This window comes from Muntiacus reevesi, chromosome 1, assembly GCF_963930625.1.
Source record: "Muntiacus reevesi chromosome 1, mMunRee1.1, whole genome shotgun sequence".
NCBI lineage: Eukaryota > Metazoa > Chordata > Mammalia > Artiodactyla > Cervidae > Muntiacus > Muntiacus reevesi.
In genome coordinates, this window is record NC_089249.1 from 80,292,426 (window position 1) to 80,308,555 (window position 16,130).

General features: G+C 36.9%; 1 protein-coding gene across 1 annotated transcript; it reads left to right on the forward strand.

Annotated features, from left to right (window-relative positions):
- Window positions 1-763: 763 nt before the first annotated feature.
- LOC136176004 (small proline-rich protein 2I-like) lies at window positions 764-952 on the forward strand. The gene has a single exon (XM_065946211.1). The coding sequence runs from the start codon at window positions 764-766 to the stop codon at window positions 950-952; it is 189 nt and encodes a 62-aa protein (XP_065802283.1).
- The last annotated feature ends 15,178 nt before the right edge of the window (window positions 953-16,130 follow it).

The following is a 16,130-nucleotide window of genomic DNA, read 5'->3' on the forward strand; positions in this document are numbered from 1 at the left end:
GGAGAACCTGGTGAGTCTGATTCTTCAGTTTTACTTTGTTCTTGGGCTCCTGAATGTTGAACTTATTCTTGAGGCAGCAAATTTCATGGGTTCAAAGTTACAATCATGGGTTTAATAGTACTTACTGGATGGGAACTTGGAATTTGGGCAAAATCGTATGCTGTGTTTATTAGGTTTCTGGTACAGAGATTGAGTCCTTCTATTGAAAAAGACATTAATAAGAAATCTTTGACATTACAAGGTAAAGAAGAAAGTATTTTTTTCCTTTTTTGATATCTTTTTGGTGTCCCTCTGTTGTGATTTCAGAGGCATTTATCTTAGAAAGTATGAGGCCCTTGTATCCTTCCTGGTGGCCCTTTGCTCTGTACACGTCATACTGCTGGGACCTCATGAGAGATAATGAAGATAGGAATTTCTTGTGAGCTTGTCCAGGAGTTTAGAACTTGTGACGGCCTTTTTTGAAGATGTTGTTTTCATAAAACAAACCCAAAAGCCATTGCTTGGTTCTTTAAAACCAAGATATTTCCTTTGGAAAAATTATATGAGAAAAGGGAAGGTTTTCTCTGGGCTGATGATACAATTTCCTAAAAGGGAGAGAGAAGCCAGAAACTCATTAAAAGGGATTAAAGAGATTAAAGCACATTCTTAGAGTCTGGATACCCTCAGATGGTATTACATAATTTTTTGCCACGTCCTTCTGTAGCAGTTCTTTCTTGTGAACACTGTCATGTAATTTCTTTCAGATTGTAAGACTCCCAGAAAGATGTCTCAGCAGCAGCAGCAGTGCAAGCAGCCCTGCCAGCCACCTCCAGTAGTGTGCCCTCCCAAGTGCCCTGAGCCCTGCCCACCCAAGTGCCCTGAGCCTTGCCCACCTCCAAAATGCCAGCAGAAATGCCCTCCTGTGCCACCTCCCCAACAATGCCAAGAGAAGTGCCCACCCAAGTGCAAGTAAAAGCTTCAGCTTGTATCTGGATCAGAAAAGGATAAGGACAGTTGACTCACCTAGCTCCACAGGTCCACCTTCATCTTCTCTTCAAATCCTGTCATGAATACAGAAGAAGCTTCTCCATCCTTCAGCCCTCAATACATCTGTGGCGATTTCCGACAGCCAGAGGTTTCCTTCCTGAGGTTGCTACAACACTTCCCTCTGGGAGGACAGCTGAGAAAGCATCACAGCTCTTCAGAGGGAAGAGCAACAGCCGTCCTCTTGGGTGTCATCAGGGAATTCACTCACTGTCTTCTGTGTCTGTCACCTGGGCAGGGGTTTTTACCAGATGGGCAATTGTTACTTATCCTCCACTCCTGAATAAACTACAGTTCCTTTGTGTGATGTTAAAAAATGTTTTCTTTCTTTTAAAACCTGCTTTTAGTAATGCCATATCATCATCTTGGTTTGTTCCTATCTTTCTTTGATGCCAGGGTTCAGGTTTTCATAAACAGAGTTGTCTAAATTTTGAGTCATATAAAAGATTATTTCTATATAGTTTAAAATCCCATCCTATTTTCTTAATTATCACTTCTTGATTGATTGGAGGAACAATTTATGCAGTTCCTCAGGATTTCAGTCCCTTTGCTAAAATGTTGTATGGTTGTTCTTCCTTCACCTCCTCTGCCCCCAGTTTTATTAAGGCATAACTAAGATATTACATTGTATATCTTCACCATGTATGGAGACTGGCATGGCAACCCACTCCAGTATTCTTGCCTGGAGAATTCCAAGGACAGAGGAGCCTGGTGGGCCACAGTCCTTGGGGTCGCAAAGAGTCGGACACAACTGAATGACTTTCACTTCACTTCACCATGTATAATGTGATGATTTGACATATGTACATTTTGTGCGTTTACCACCATTGGGTTACTTAACACATTAATCACCTCCATAATAACCATTAAGCATGTGTGTGTGTGGGTGTGTGGCGAGAATGATTAAGGTTTACTGTTTCAGCAAGTTGCAAGCACAAAACACAATATCATTAACTAGAGTCGCCGTGCTGTACATTAGACTTCCAGAGCTTATTCATCCTGTGACTGAAGGTTTGTTGCCTTTCCCTAGAATCTCCACTTTTGCCCCACCCCTCAGTCCCTCCTACCATTTTGCCCTCTGTCTGTGAGTTCTTTGAGTTTGGCAACACATTTCTAAATAATCAATGGGTTGAACAAGAAATAATGAATAAAATTAGAACATACTTTAGGAGAAATGAAAACAGCATACAATAACTTTAATGATACATGTAATGCAAAATAAAAACAGAGAAATTTGTGGCTGGACACATCCATATTACAAAAGAGGAAAGATCTCAAATCAATAACCTTTATAGACATACAGGCATGTGTGTGGGTTTATGAAAAATTAAAAAATTCTAACATTAAATACAGCAAAAATATAAGCAGTTATTATTTCTGGCAGTTTAATGATGGTACTCTTTTTTTAAACAGCTTTATGCTTTCCTGATTATATATATTGTGATGCAATTTCATTTTTACAACTATTCATCATTATATGTAAAAAATATACAGCAGTCAGTGAAGATGTTGCTGAGCTAGAGGAATATGCTATGTTCCAGCTTCTGGAACATAATTGCTGGTGACTGTTTCAGATGTTTCAAATGTCTTTCCTCTTTTTCCTTATTCTCCACTTCTTCCTCCTTTCACATTACAAAGTCAAATTCTTGTAAAGCTTCCTGATTATTTGACCAAGACAAGTTAGTTGACAAATTCTTCCTACTGACTGCAGGAAGAATTTAAAAGTTTTTAAAAAAGAATTTAAAAAGTTATTTTTAAAAGCATTGACACTACAATATTGTAAAGTAATTAGCCTCCAACTAATAAAAATAAATGGAAAAAAATAAATAAAATAAAATAAAATAAAAAATAAAAGCATTGACAACCCATCAATGTACCATGTTGGACAGTAAAGAGGCATACATTGGGAGTGAAGGGTAATATGAAGGGTAATATATAAGGGGTCTAGAGGGTTGAAGGAGAAGACAGAGAATAAACAAATTGAAACAGAATTTTAAAATCACTGTCTTTTAAAGATCAAAAGCATGTTTGGAAACAGTTGAAGAAAGCAAATATATACGATCAGTCCTAAGTTCATATTTCGCCTAGATTTCAGACCTTTAGTGCCCTGACCCTCTTATCTCTCCCAAACCTAACTCTCTATTAATTATATCTTAAATGGTACTTTATATTCATTTTTCCTCTCACAGAATTTAAACCTGATACTTATGGAATAAAAGAGTTTTAAATCCTGACAAAAGAACTTTAAGAACATGATAGCAGTCTAGGGAAGTGTTTGAGTCAGATGAGATGGGACATCCTGATTCATTAAAAAAAAAAAATAAAGAATGTATTTCCACATTCTACAACAACATAAAACTAGCATTGTAAATTTCTTCCTAAATCAGACAGGGAGGTCCCTCACCAGCCATGGCCCATAAGAGACAGCTTCAGTGCCCAAGGGGACCGCTGAGTATAACTCATGTCTGGGTTAGAAGATAGGAGTTATAGAAGAACTGTTGACTGCTAAATCTGTGAAAAGGTACAAATAAAAGCTTTGCCAGGTTTGGAGAACATACTAGGGCATTGTTTTCTGAACTTCAGTTATTCCCTTAAAGTTCATTATATTTGTCCTAATTACTCATCACAAGTATCATATAATATTAATATCTTTAATTTTAACTTTTTTATGCTAACTTCTGGAATTTTTAATTTAATTGGCCATAGTCAGTCATGTACATAAAATGGCAGATGAAATATTCAAATTATATATATATATATATATATATATATATAGAGAGAGAGAGAGAGAGAGAGAGAGAGAGAAAGAGAGAGAGAGAGGCAAAGAGAGAGAGATTATGAATTCTGAAAAATTTGAAGTTTGTAGAGCTGAAAACTTGCTGGAAGTCAATTAGACAGGGGAATTATCTCTTACCTGGAGGAAGGTCAGCCTTGTTCTATTCAGGCTTTCAGTGAGGACTACCCACCTTTTAGAAGGCAAGCTCCTTTACTCAGGCCACTGATAAATATTAACCCTAATCCAAAACATTCTTTGAAAAAAATCCAGAATAATGTTTGACCAAATATCTGGGTATCCTGTGCCAGTCAAGTTGATCTATAAATTAACCATCAAACTTTCTTCCCAGCAAACTGGCAAATTGTACAAAAAAAGTAGAGCAGATCAATGTTATGTGGCAGCCTGGATGGGTGAGTTTGGGGGAGAATGGATACATGCAAATATATGGCTGGGTCTCTTTGCTGTCCACCTGAAACTGTCACCACACTGTTAATTGGTTATACTCTAGTATAAAATGAAAATTGAAAAAAAATAGAAAAAATTAAAAAATAAACAGTGAAAAAAAGGAAAGAGTGAAAAATAGGTTTATCTCACGTATATGTCACTGTGGCCAATATGGAAAATGTAAAGGTTAAAATTATCATAAATTATTAGCAATAATTAAAAGTTTTATATGAATAACAATCAACTTCAATCACTGAATTATTAATAAAGTGATTCCAACTTTCTCTTAAATCTACCACTAGATTTGATGTCAAGAAACATGTGTTTCAATAATTAATAAATAATAAATATATAAAAAAGTAGCCATTTGAATAGTATAGCATTTTATATTGGGTTTTTCAATAATTTCAAAGAGGCAGGAAAATTTGAACAATCTTTGGAAATTTCTCAAAAGTTGAAGAAATAAAAAGAGATCAGTTGGGGAAATTATGTAGGAGCAGGTGGTGGGTCATGTTGGGGAGATATGAGTAAAAAGCTTGCTTTCTATGGTAGGTCTAAGGTCTGAGCTGCCACAATATCTGAATTATAGTAGGTGATGCTAAACTTGTAGTGAATTTCCTGTGATTCAAGGTGAGACAGGTTTATAAAGGTCACAAGAATCTTCTTGATGTCCTATATTCCATGGAGCAAAGCAGTGAAAGAAGGACCCTAGAGGGTTACCACTTTACTGAATCTGTCTATTATGATGGGAAGGCTGGTGAGATGAACTGCAACCTGATGATGCCCTCAGTTTATTTTAGAAGCAAGGAGACTTTAGATTACCAGGTCAGGGATCAAGAGGAAATGCATTGTAAGAAAAGTCTGAGGTAGAGAGAAAGGTCCCAGGTAGCCAGTCCCTTTGCAACCCAGAATATAGAATAGAATGGAAACCAGTTCAAGTGGACAAAGCAAACAGTTTTATAATTCAAGGAAGGTGAAAGACAGAAAAGATCACATCCTCTGATCAAGAAAAGGAGCCCTTGATGACAAGTTAGAGAACACCCCCCCCCAACCCCCACAAATCCTTCTGTCCTAAATTCCTGAAACTAAGAGCTAAGCAGAGGCTCTGTGAGTCATGAGAACCTAATCCATTGAGGAGATCCTGGAGCAGGGCATTCCTCTTTTTGAAGTCCCTGTCAAGCCAGTTATGGATGGATTTGCATTTTGGTTGGGAAATAACTGAACCAGGCCCATTTTGGCAGCTCCACTTCCCCCTGGGTGGGGCAGAAAGCCCCAATAAAAAGGCCCTCTGCTGCATCACTGTCATCCTCCTGCTACTCAAGTCCTGATAGACTTTGGAGAACCTGGTGAGTCTGATTCTTCCATTCTATTTTGTTCTTGGGCTCCCGAATATTGAATTTATGCTGGAAGCAGCAAATTTGATGGGTCCAAAGTTATGATCAAGTGTTTAATGCTCCTTAGTGGATGGGAACTTGGAATTTGTACGCTGTATTTATTAGGTTTCTGGTAGAGAGTTTGAATTTCCCTATTGATAAAGAAGTTAATAGGAAATCTTTGACATTAAGAGGTAAAGAAGAAAGCATTTTTTCTTTTTTGATATCGTTTTGGTGTCCTCCTGTTGTGATTGAAGAGGCATTTATCCTAGAAAGTATGAGGCCCTTGTATCCTTCCTGGTGGCCCTTTGCTCTGTACACGTCATACTGCTGGGATCTCATGAGAGGTAATGAAGATAGGAATTGCTTGTGAGCTTGCCCCAGATTTTAGAATTTGTGATGGACTTTTTTTGAATGTGTTGGTTTAATAAAAAAAAAAAATTACTGCTTTGTTCTTTCAACAAAAATATTTTCTTTAGAAAATTTGTATGAGCAAAGAGAAGGTTTTCTCTGGGCTGATGAAACAATTTCCTAAGAGAGCGAGAGAAGCCAGAAATTCATTAAAAGGGATTAAAGAAATTAAAGCACATTCTTAGAAATTGGCTACTAGCTGACAGTATTACATAATTTTTGCTGTGTCCTTCTGTAGGAATTCCTTCTTGTGAACACAGTCATATAATTTCTTTCAGATTCTAAGATTCCAGAAAGATGTCTCAGCAGCAGCAGCAGTGCAAGCAGCCCTGCCAGCCACCTCCAGTAGTGTGCCCACCCAAGTGCCCTGAGCCTTGCCCACCTCCAAAGTGCCTTGAGCCTTGCCCACCTCCAAAGTGCCCTGAGCCATGCCCACCTCCTCAGTGCCAGCAGAAATGCCCTCCTGTGCCACCTCCCCAACAATGCCAAGAGAAGTGCCCACCCAAGTGCAAGTAAAAGCTTCAGCTTTTATCTGGATCAGGAAAGGATAAGGACAGTTGACTCACCTAGCTCCACAGCTCTACCTTCGACTTCTCTTCAAATCCTATCATGGATACAGACGGAACTTCTCCACCCTTCAGCCAGCAATATGCCTGTGGTGATTTCAGACAGCTAGAGGTTTCCTTTCTGAAGTTGCTATACTGCTTTGCTCTTGGAAGTGCCCAAGAAAGCATCACAAAGTTTCAGAAGGAAGAACAGCAGCTCTTCTCCTGGGTCCCATCAGAGGACTCACTCACTGTCTTCTGTGTCTGTCACCTGGGCAGGGGTTTCTACGGGCTGGGAAATTGTTACTTATCCTCTACCTCCTGAATAAAGTAGAATTCCTTTGTGTGATGTTAAAAATGCTCTCTTTCTTTCTTTTTTTTTTTTTTTCAAATCAAAAAAATGGTATACTTATTTATTATAATCATTTTTTTTTTTTTGTCTGAGCAAGGTTAATCTTTATTTTTTTTATTTTTATTTTTATTTTATTAGTTGGAGGCCAATTACTTCACAACATTTCAGTGGGTTTTGTCATACATTGACACGAATCAGCCATTGAGTTACACGTATTCCCCATCCCGATCCCCCCTCCCACCTCCCTCTCCACCCGACTCCTCTGGGTCCTCCCAGTGCACCAGGCCTGAGCACTCGTCTCATGCATCCCACCTGGGCTAGTGATCTGATTCACCATAGATAATATACATGCTGTTCTTTTGAAACATCCCACCCTCACCTTCTCCCACGGAGTTCAAAAGTCTGTTCTGTACTTCTGTGTTTCTTTTTCTGTTTTGCATATAGGGTTATCGTTACCATCTTTCTAAATTCCGTATATATGTGTTAGTATGCTAAAGTAATGTTCTTTATCTTTCTGGCTTACTTCACTCTGTATAATGGGCTCCAGTTTCGTCCATCTCATTAGAACTGATTCAAATGAATTCTTTTTAACGGCTGAGTAATATTCCATGGTGTATATGTACCACAGCTTCCTTATCCATTCATCTGCGGATGGGCATCTAGGCTGCTTCCATGTCCTGGCTATTATAAACAGTGCTGCAATGAACATTGGGGTGCACGTGTCTCTTTCAGATCTGGTTTCCTTGGTGTGTATGCCCAGAAGTGGGATTGCTGGGTCATATGGCAGTTCTATTTCCAGTTTTTTAAGAAATCTCCACACTGTTTTCCATAGTGGCTGTACTAGTTTGCATTCCCACCAACAGTGTAAGAGGGTTCCCTTTTCTCCACACCCTCTCCAGCATTTATTGCTTGTAGACTTTTGGATAGCAGCCATCCTGACTGGCGTGTAATGGTATCTCATTGTGGTTTTGATTTGCATTTCTCTAATAATGAGTGATGTTGAGCATCTTTTCATGTGTTTGTTAGCCATCTGTATGTCTTCTTTGGAGAAATGTCTGTTTAGTTCTTTGGCCCATTTTTTGATTGGGTCATTTATTTTTCTGGAACTGAGCTTCAGGAGTTGCTTGTATATTTTTGAGATTAATCCTTTGTCTGTTTCTTCATTTGCTATTATTTTCTCCCAATCTGAGGGCTGTCTTTTCACCTTACTTATAGTTTCCTTTGTTGTGCAAAAGCTTTTAAGTTTCATTAGGTCCCATTTGTTTATTTTTGCTTTTATTTCCAATATTCTGGGAGGTGGGTCATAGAGGATCCTGCTGAGATTTATGTCAGAGAGTGTTTTGCCTATGTTCTCCTCTAGGAGTTTTATAGTTTCTGGTCTTACATTTAGATCTTTAATCCATTTTGAGTTTATTTTTGTGTATGGTGTTAGAAAGTGTTCTAGTTTCATTCTTTACCAGCAGCTCTATGCCAATAAAATGGACAACTTGGATGAAATGGACAAAATGCTCTCTTTCTTTTAAAAGTTGCTTTTAGCAATACAATATAATTGTTTTGGTTTATTTGTATTCTTCTTTGATACCAAGGTTCAGGATCTCACAATCATTGTTGCCTGAATTTTGAGTGACATAACAGGTTTTTTTAAATATAATTTCTAATCTATATTACTTATTTTTTGAAGATTGATTGATTTGAGAAATTTTAAACTCCTCAGGATTTTTGTTTCTTTACTAAAAAGTGGGGAAAATCTTAGACATATTGCTCACTCATCTGGGGCATACAAATTAAATGAATGTGTTTAATTTAGTTGGCACATTGCTAGATACAGAGTTAGCACTTAGCGAGGCAGTAAATCGTCATTGTCTTAGTCATCACCAGCATCACTACTGTCATCAGCATCACCACCATACTTGTTCCAGCAGGAAAGTGGCTCAGACATAACTAGTATAGCAAACAGAAAGGTTCTTAAACTTTATTACTCTTTCCTAATTTGTTGTTCTTTTTCTTCTTCATTAACCTTATTTTTAATGTGATATTGCAAATATAGAGTTTGGGGGAATTACTGGAGTATTTTTGCATAAAATTATAGTGGTTTTTAAAACACAGGTAGTGTTTTAAAGAAGAAAGAAAAATTAAAAAAAAAAAAAAAAAAAGATCCTTACCAGGCAAAGTGCTGTCTCCTCTCCGTGTGTATCATCTGCTCTTCTCTCTTTAACAACTCATCCATGGTCCGTCTATATGTTTTCACCTCTGAGATTATTTTTTTATTGAAGAACACATTGGTTTTTGCAATGTTTAGATTTGTAAAATTACAATTGCTATGTACCTTTTTTTTTCCTTTTTTCTTCTAAGTGCTTAGCCTACTATCAAGTAAGCTGGGAAATGAGGGATATTTTCTTTAAGTATTTATTTTTTTGTGGCTTTAAGTTTCCATTTAGAGAATAGTCAATTCAGACCATACATTCACACAAACACTGATAAATAGGATATTATTTTTAAAAATGATAAAGTCTTTGTATTAAATCATACTATACCTAAATATACTTAAGATTAAAAGGACTTTTCTTTATCTACATTCTTCACTCACAAAGCTAGAATTAAAGGATGCTATGATAATAGAACTGAAGACAGAGAAAGATTACAGATTACAGCTCAACCCTCCTCAGACTATGACGTGTGTGTGTTGGGGGTGGGAGGCGGGAAGCACCAATAACTGGGAGTTGTCTCTTCTGTAGCTAGTGTTATTTGACCTGACACAGAAATTAGTTCCTAGAGGTAAGGTGTTGTTGTAATAAACCTTAAATATGTGGCCATGGCTTAAGAGTCTGAAGTAGGTTGGCAAGAAAACTGACACTCAAAACATAAATGTGGTGACACATGATATTCAATGGCAAAATCTTTGCTATATAGGTAACTTGGGAGGCAAATTGAATGTTGGTAGCTTGTTGTGTTCACCAGGGTATTTCAGTGGACTTATGTTCAGAAAATAATTGTTTAGTTTGCCGGTCAGAAATGAAAAGAAAAAAGTGTAGCCCAGAAATTCAAAACTTTGTTGAATTAGAAAAATGCACCACTTGTAAGCTCCAAAGAAGGAGAGATGAGATTAGAAGTGGTTATGAGCTTTAGATCCACTTTCAGTTGACTGTAACAAGAGAGAAACGAGAATTAAGTTGTAGTCTTTCTATCTGTGTGCCAGGGAGCCTCGTGGTAGCTCTATTATGTTCAGAAGGAAAGAATGCAAATATATCAAGCCACAAAACTACTTCTAGGAAAGGACCTAAGTGTGGTCCCTAAAACATAGAAACGATTGAAGGAGTGAAACCTATTGGGTGTCTCATAAGTTTTTGAGGGAACTGATAGTTAAATATACTATATACCAAAACTAAGAAGACTTTGACTTTTCAAGAATAGAAATAATCTTCCAGGCCTCCTTTCCCCACCTTCCACACTACCCATTTCAGATGTGGTCAGTACAGATAAATAAAAGGATACAACTGCTATGCAATGGACACCAGGCCCACAGAGAATAATGGATGGGGGAACCTCTCTCAGAGAATAGTACCAGAGCCCAACAGAGGTAAGGAGGAGAAGGAACACAAAAATTTTCAAACTTTGTTACTCTATGGTATGGTGGTTATTCTTTCATTTCTCCCCCTCTAGCTTAATTGAGATATAACTTACAGTTTAAATTGTATATATTTAGTGTCTTCAGGCTATACTGCAAAGCAACAGTCATCAAGACAGTATGGTATTGGCACAAAGATGGAAACATAGATCAATGGAACAAAATAGAAAGCCCAGAGGTAAATCCACACACCTATGGACAGCTTATCTTTAACAAAGGAGGCAAGGATATACAACGGAGAAAAGACAACCTCTTTAACAAGTGGTGCTGGGAAAACTGGTCAACCACTTGTAAAAGAATGAAACTAGAACACTTTCTAACACCATACACAAAAATAAACTCAAAATGGATTAAAGATCTAAATGTAAGGCCAGAAACTATAAAACTCCTAGAGGAAAACATAGGCAAAACACTCTCTGACATAAACCACAGCAGGATTCTCTATGACCCACCTCCCAGAGTAATGGAAATAAAAGCAAAAATAAGCAAATGGGACCTAATTAAACTTAAGATCTTTTGCATAATGAAGGAAACTATAAGCGAGGTGAAAAGACAGCCTTCAGAATGGGAGAACATAATAGCAAATGAAGCAACAGACAAAGAATTAATCTCAAAAATATACAAGCAACTCCTGCAGCTCAATTCCAGAAAAATAAATGTCCCAATCAAAAAATGGGCCAAAGAACTAAACAGACATTTCTCCAAAGAAGACATACAGATGGCTAACAAACACATGAAAAGATGCTCAACATCACTCATGATCAGAGAAATGCAAATCAAAACCACAGTGAGGTACCATTTCATGCCAGTCAGAATGGCTGCTATCCAAAAGTCTACAAGCAATAAATGCTGGAGAGGGTGTGGAGAAAGGGAACCCTCTTACACTGTTGGTGGGAATGCAAACTAGTACAGCCACTATGGAGAACAGTGTGGAGCTTCCTTAAAAAGCTGGAAATAGAATTGCCATATGACCCAGCAATCCCACTTCTGGCCATACACACCAAGGAAACCAGAATGGAAAGAAACACATGTACCCCAGTGTTCATCACAACACTGTTTACAATAGCCAGGACATGGAAGCAACCTAGATGTCCATTGGTATACAAATGGATAAGAAAGCTATGGTACATATACATAGTGGAATATTACTCAGCTATAAAAAAGAATGCATCTGAATCAGTTCTAATGAGGTGGATGAAACTGGAGCCTATTATGCAGAGTGAAGTCAGAAAGAAAAACACCAATACAGTATACTAACACATATATATGGAATTTAGAAAAGTGGTAATGATGGCCCTATTGAGAGACAGTAAAAGAAACACAGATATAAAGAACAGACTGTTGGACTCTGTGGGAGAAGGCAAGTGTGGGATGATTTGAGAGAATAGCATTGAAACATGTATATTATCATATGTGAAACAGATCGCCAGTCCAGGTTCGACAATGAGGCAGGGTGCTCAGGGCTGGTGCACTGGGATGACCTTGAGGGATGGAAAGGGGTGGGAGGTGGAGGGAGGGTCAGGATGTGGAATGCGTGTACCATGCCATGGCTGATTCATGTGAATGTATGGCAAAAACCACATAATATTGTAAAGTAATTAGCCTCCAATTAAAATAAAAAATAAAAGTGGGAAAAATTGTATATATTTACAGTGTATAATGTGATGATTTGACCTATGCATACTTTGTGCAGTGATTACCACTATCAGTTTACTTATAAGTCACCTCAGTAATAACCATTTAAGTGTGTGTGTGTGTGCGTGTGTGTGTGTGCGCTTACGTGTACGGTCAGAATGCTTAAGGTCTTCTTTATCAGCAAGTTTCAAGTGCACAGCACTGTATGTTAGACTCCCAGGGCTTCTTCATCTTATAGCTGAAGACTTACTCCCTTTGCCAAGCATCTCCACTTTGCTGCATCCCTCAGTCCCTGTTAACCACACTTCTACTCTGTTTCTGTGAGTTCCATGGGTTCAGCAGCACATCCAAACAATTAATTGCTCAAAGAATAAATTACAAGTAAAATTAAAAAATGCTTTGGCAGGAATGAAAATGAAAATACAGCATACAAAATCTTGTGTGATACACATACTGTTGTGCAGAAAGAGATATTTATGACTGGAAATATCTATATTAAAAGTGATGAAAAATCTCAAATCAATTACCTTATAGAACTTTAAGGCAAAGAACAGCAAAGAGAAAAGCCAAAATAATATACACTAGAACAGAAACAAATGAATTTAAAAATAGAAAAACAAAAGAAGAAATAAAAATAACATGTTGGTTCTTTGAAAGAACCAACAAAATTAACAACCCATGAGGATACTGATCAAGACAAAAAGATAGAAGGTTCAGGTTTCTGAAATCAGCAAAGAGGAGACAACACTGCTGAACTTAAAGAAATAAAAGGACTTAAGAGAATACTCTGAACATTGACCATGAATACTAACAAATTAGAAAGCATAGATGAAATGGATAAATTCCAAGTAAGATGCAAAGTATGGAAATCCATTCATGAAACTGTAGAAAATCTGAATATCTATAGCAAATAAAGAGATAATATTAATAATGCAAAAAAAAGTCCACAGAGGTAGACCTTGGCCCAGATGGTTGCACTGTCAAAGTCTACCTAATATTTATATCACAAATAGCATAACTCTTTCATGAACTTTTGCAAAAAATAGAAGGATTTAATATCATAGAACTGCACCTTTAAAAATGGTTTAAGATGAAATACTTAATATTATGTGTATTTACTACAATTAAAAATAATTCTAAAATGTAGAAAACAAGGGGCGATTTACCAGCTCATTATATGAGGCTTATTGCCAGAAATGACATCACAAGGGAAGAAATAAATATTCTTTAAGGATATAGGTTAAAAAATTCTCCATAAAATACTAGCAAACTAAATCCATTACCATGTATGAAAGATTATACACCATGAGCAAGAGGAGTATATTGTGGAATACAAGGTTGTTTGAACATATAGTATCAATCAATGCAATGCAGCATATTCATAAAATAAAGACAAAAAAACACAACCATTTTAGTAGGCATTTGACAAAATGTAATGTTCTTTCATGATAAAAAAAAATCAAGTTGAAATAGAAAATTTCTTAACTTCATAAAGATCATCTATGAAAAACCCACAGGCAACATCACACTTAATGGTGAAAGACTAGATGCATTCTCACCAATGTCAGGAATAGTACAAGGTCGTGTATTCTTGCCAAGTCTACTAAACTATTAAATATTGTACAGAAAGTTCTTGCTAGGGCAATTAGGTAAGAAAAAAAGATATCCAGATTGGAGAGGAAGATATAAAATGTTTTCTATTTGTAGATTGCATGACCTATATGTAGATAATCTTAAGGAATTCACAAATGAAATAGTATTAGAATGAATAAGCAAGTTCAGTGAGATTGCAGGATACAATATCAGTATGCATAAATCAGCTATATGTCTTTACACAAGTAATGAATAATCTGAATGTGAAAGTAGACTGATTTCTTTCACAATAGCATTAAAAAACAACTGGAATAAAATAAACACGTGTAACGCTTATACACTGAAAGCTACAAAAGATGACTGAAAGAAATTCAAGAAGATAAATGAAAAGATGCTTTGCATTCATGAATTGGAAGGTTTAATATTGTTAAGATGGTAACACTCTCTAAATTGATCTACAAATTCACAAAGTTTCTACAAGAATCCCTCTTTTGCAGAAATTGACAAGCAGATCCTAAAATTCAAATAGAAATGCAAGGGGCCCAAAATAGCCAAAATAATCTCAGAAACCCCCGCCCCCCAAAGTTAGAGGATTCCCACATCCTAATTTCAAAACTTTCCACAAAGATACAGTAGTGCAGGCTTGTGACACTAGCATAAGAAGTTCAGAAACAAATTGTTACATTTATGATCAATTGATTTTGGCAAGAGTGGCAAGACAATTCAACTGGGGAAAGAGTAGTCTTTTTAACAAATGGTAGTGGGACAACTCAATATCTATAGGTGAAAGAATGAAGTTGGGCCATTACCTCATAATATACATATAAAAATTAATTCAAAATGGATCATAGAACTAAGTGTAAGTAGGAAAAATAAAATTTAGCAAAAATGTAAATGTAAATCTTCATGGCCATGAATTAGGCAATGATTTCTTAGCTCTGATACCAAAAGTTCAATATTAGAAAGAAAAAAAAAAATAGATTGAGCTTATCAAAATTTAAAAACTCTTTTGCATTTTCAAGTACACCTGCTCAGTTGGTAAAGAATCTGCTTGCAATGCGCAGGAGACCCCAGCTTGATTTCTGGGTTGGGAAGATCCACTGGAGAAGGGATAGGCTACCCACTCCAGTGTTCTAGGGTTTCCCTTGTGGCTCAACTGTAAAGAATCTGCCTGTAATGTGGAAGACCTGGGTTTGATCCCTGGGTTGGGAAGATCCCCTGGAGAAGGGAAAATATTCACTGCAGTATTCTGGCCTGGAGAATTCCATGGATTATATAGTCCATGAGGTAGCAAAGAGTTGGACATGACTGAACGACTTTCACTTTCACTTACACTTGAGAGAATGAGTAGATAACCCAAAGAATGAAAGAATATTTATTTGTAAGCCATATATCTGATTAAGGACTTTTATCCAGAGTATATAAGAATACTTAAAACAACAATAAAAGGGAAAAAAATAACTGTTAAAAATGGACAATTTGAATAAATTGACAATAAAGCACACAAGATAATAGACAGAAACCAGAAAGTTATGTACCTCTGTGAAAGTCGCTCGATCGTGTCTGACTCTTTCCAACCCTGTGGACTGTAGTCCATGGAATTCTCCAGGCCAGAATACTGAAGTGGGTAGCCTTTCCCTTCTCCAGGAGATCTTTCCAACCCAAGGATCGAACCTAGGTCTCCTGCATGGGTGGATTCTTTACCATTTGAGTCACAAGGGAAGTCCAAGAATACTGGAGTGGGCAGTCTAGCCCTTCTCCAGGGGATCTTCCCGACCTAGGAATTGAACCGGGGTCTCCTGCATTGCAAGCAGATTCTTTACCAACTGAGCTATCAGGGAAGCCCTTTATATACTTCTAGACCATTCTGTTTTATCTCTTTATATTAATAAAGAGTTAATTAATATATTAAGTGTCTTCATATTAATATAAAGAGGTAAAACAGAATGGTTTTGAGAGAATTAAAGCTCAGATTTTCAGTCAAGATTGAAGTTTAAGGCCATCCCACTGAAGTAAATTTTTCCAATAGTGTCAAACAAGGTAAGTTGACAAATAAAGGCATTTGAAAAGGAAGTAAATAAATAAGAATGTTTTCTGGAAAATAAATTTGGTTATCATTATTGACATGCAGAACTGACTGGAAGCAAATAGAAGCCTAGAAAACTTTTCAGGAATCATGTCCCCAAAGCAACCACAGTCTCAAACAAAACAAAACATGCCTCCAAGATCCTTAAACCCACACTTGGTTAGAAAGTGAGCTGCAAAAGTTACCTAATTGAGGATTGCACAATCCATGATGCATGCTTCAGATTTAATCATACAAAAGTAATAATCCTATCAATGGCAGAACAAA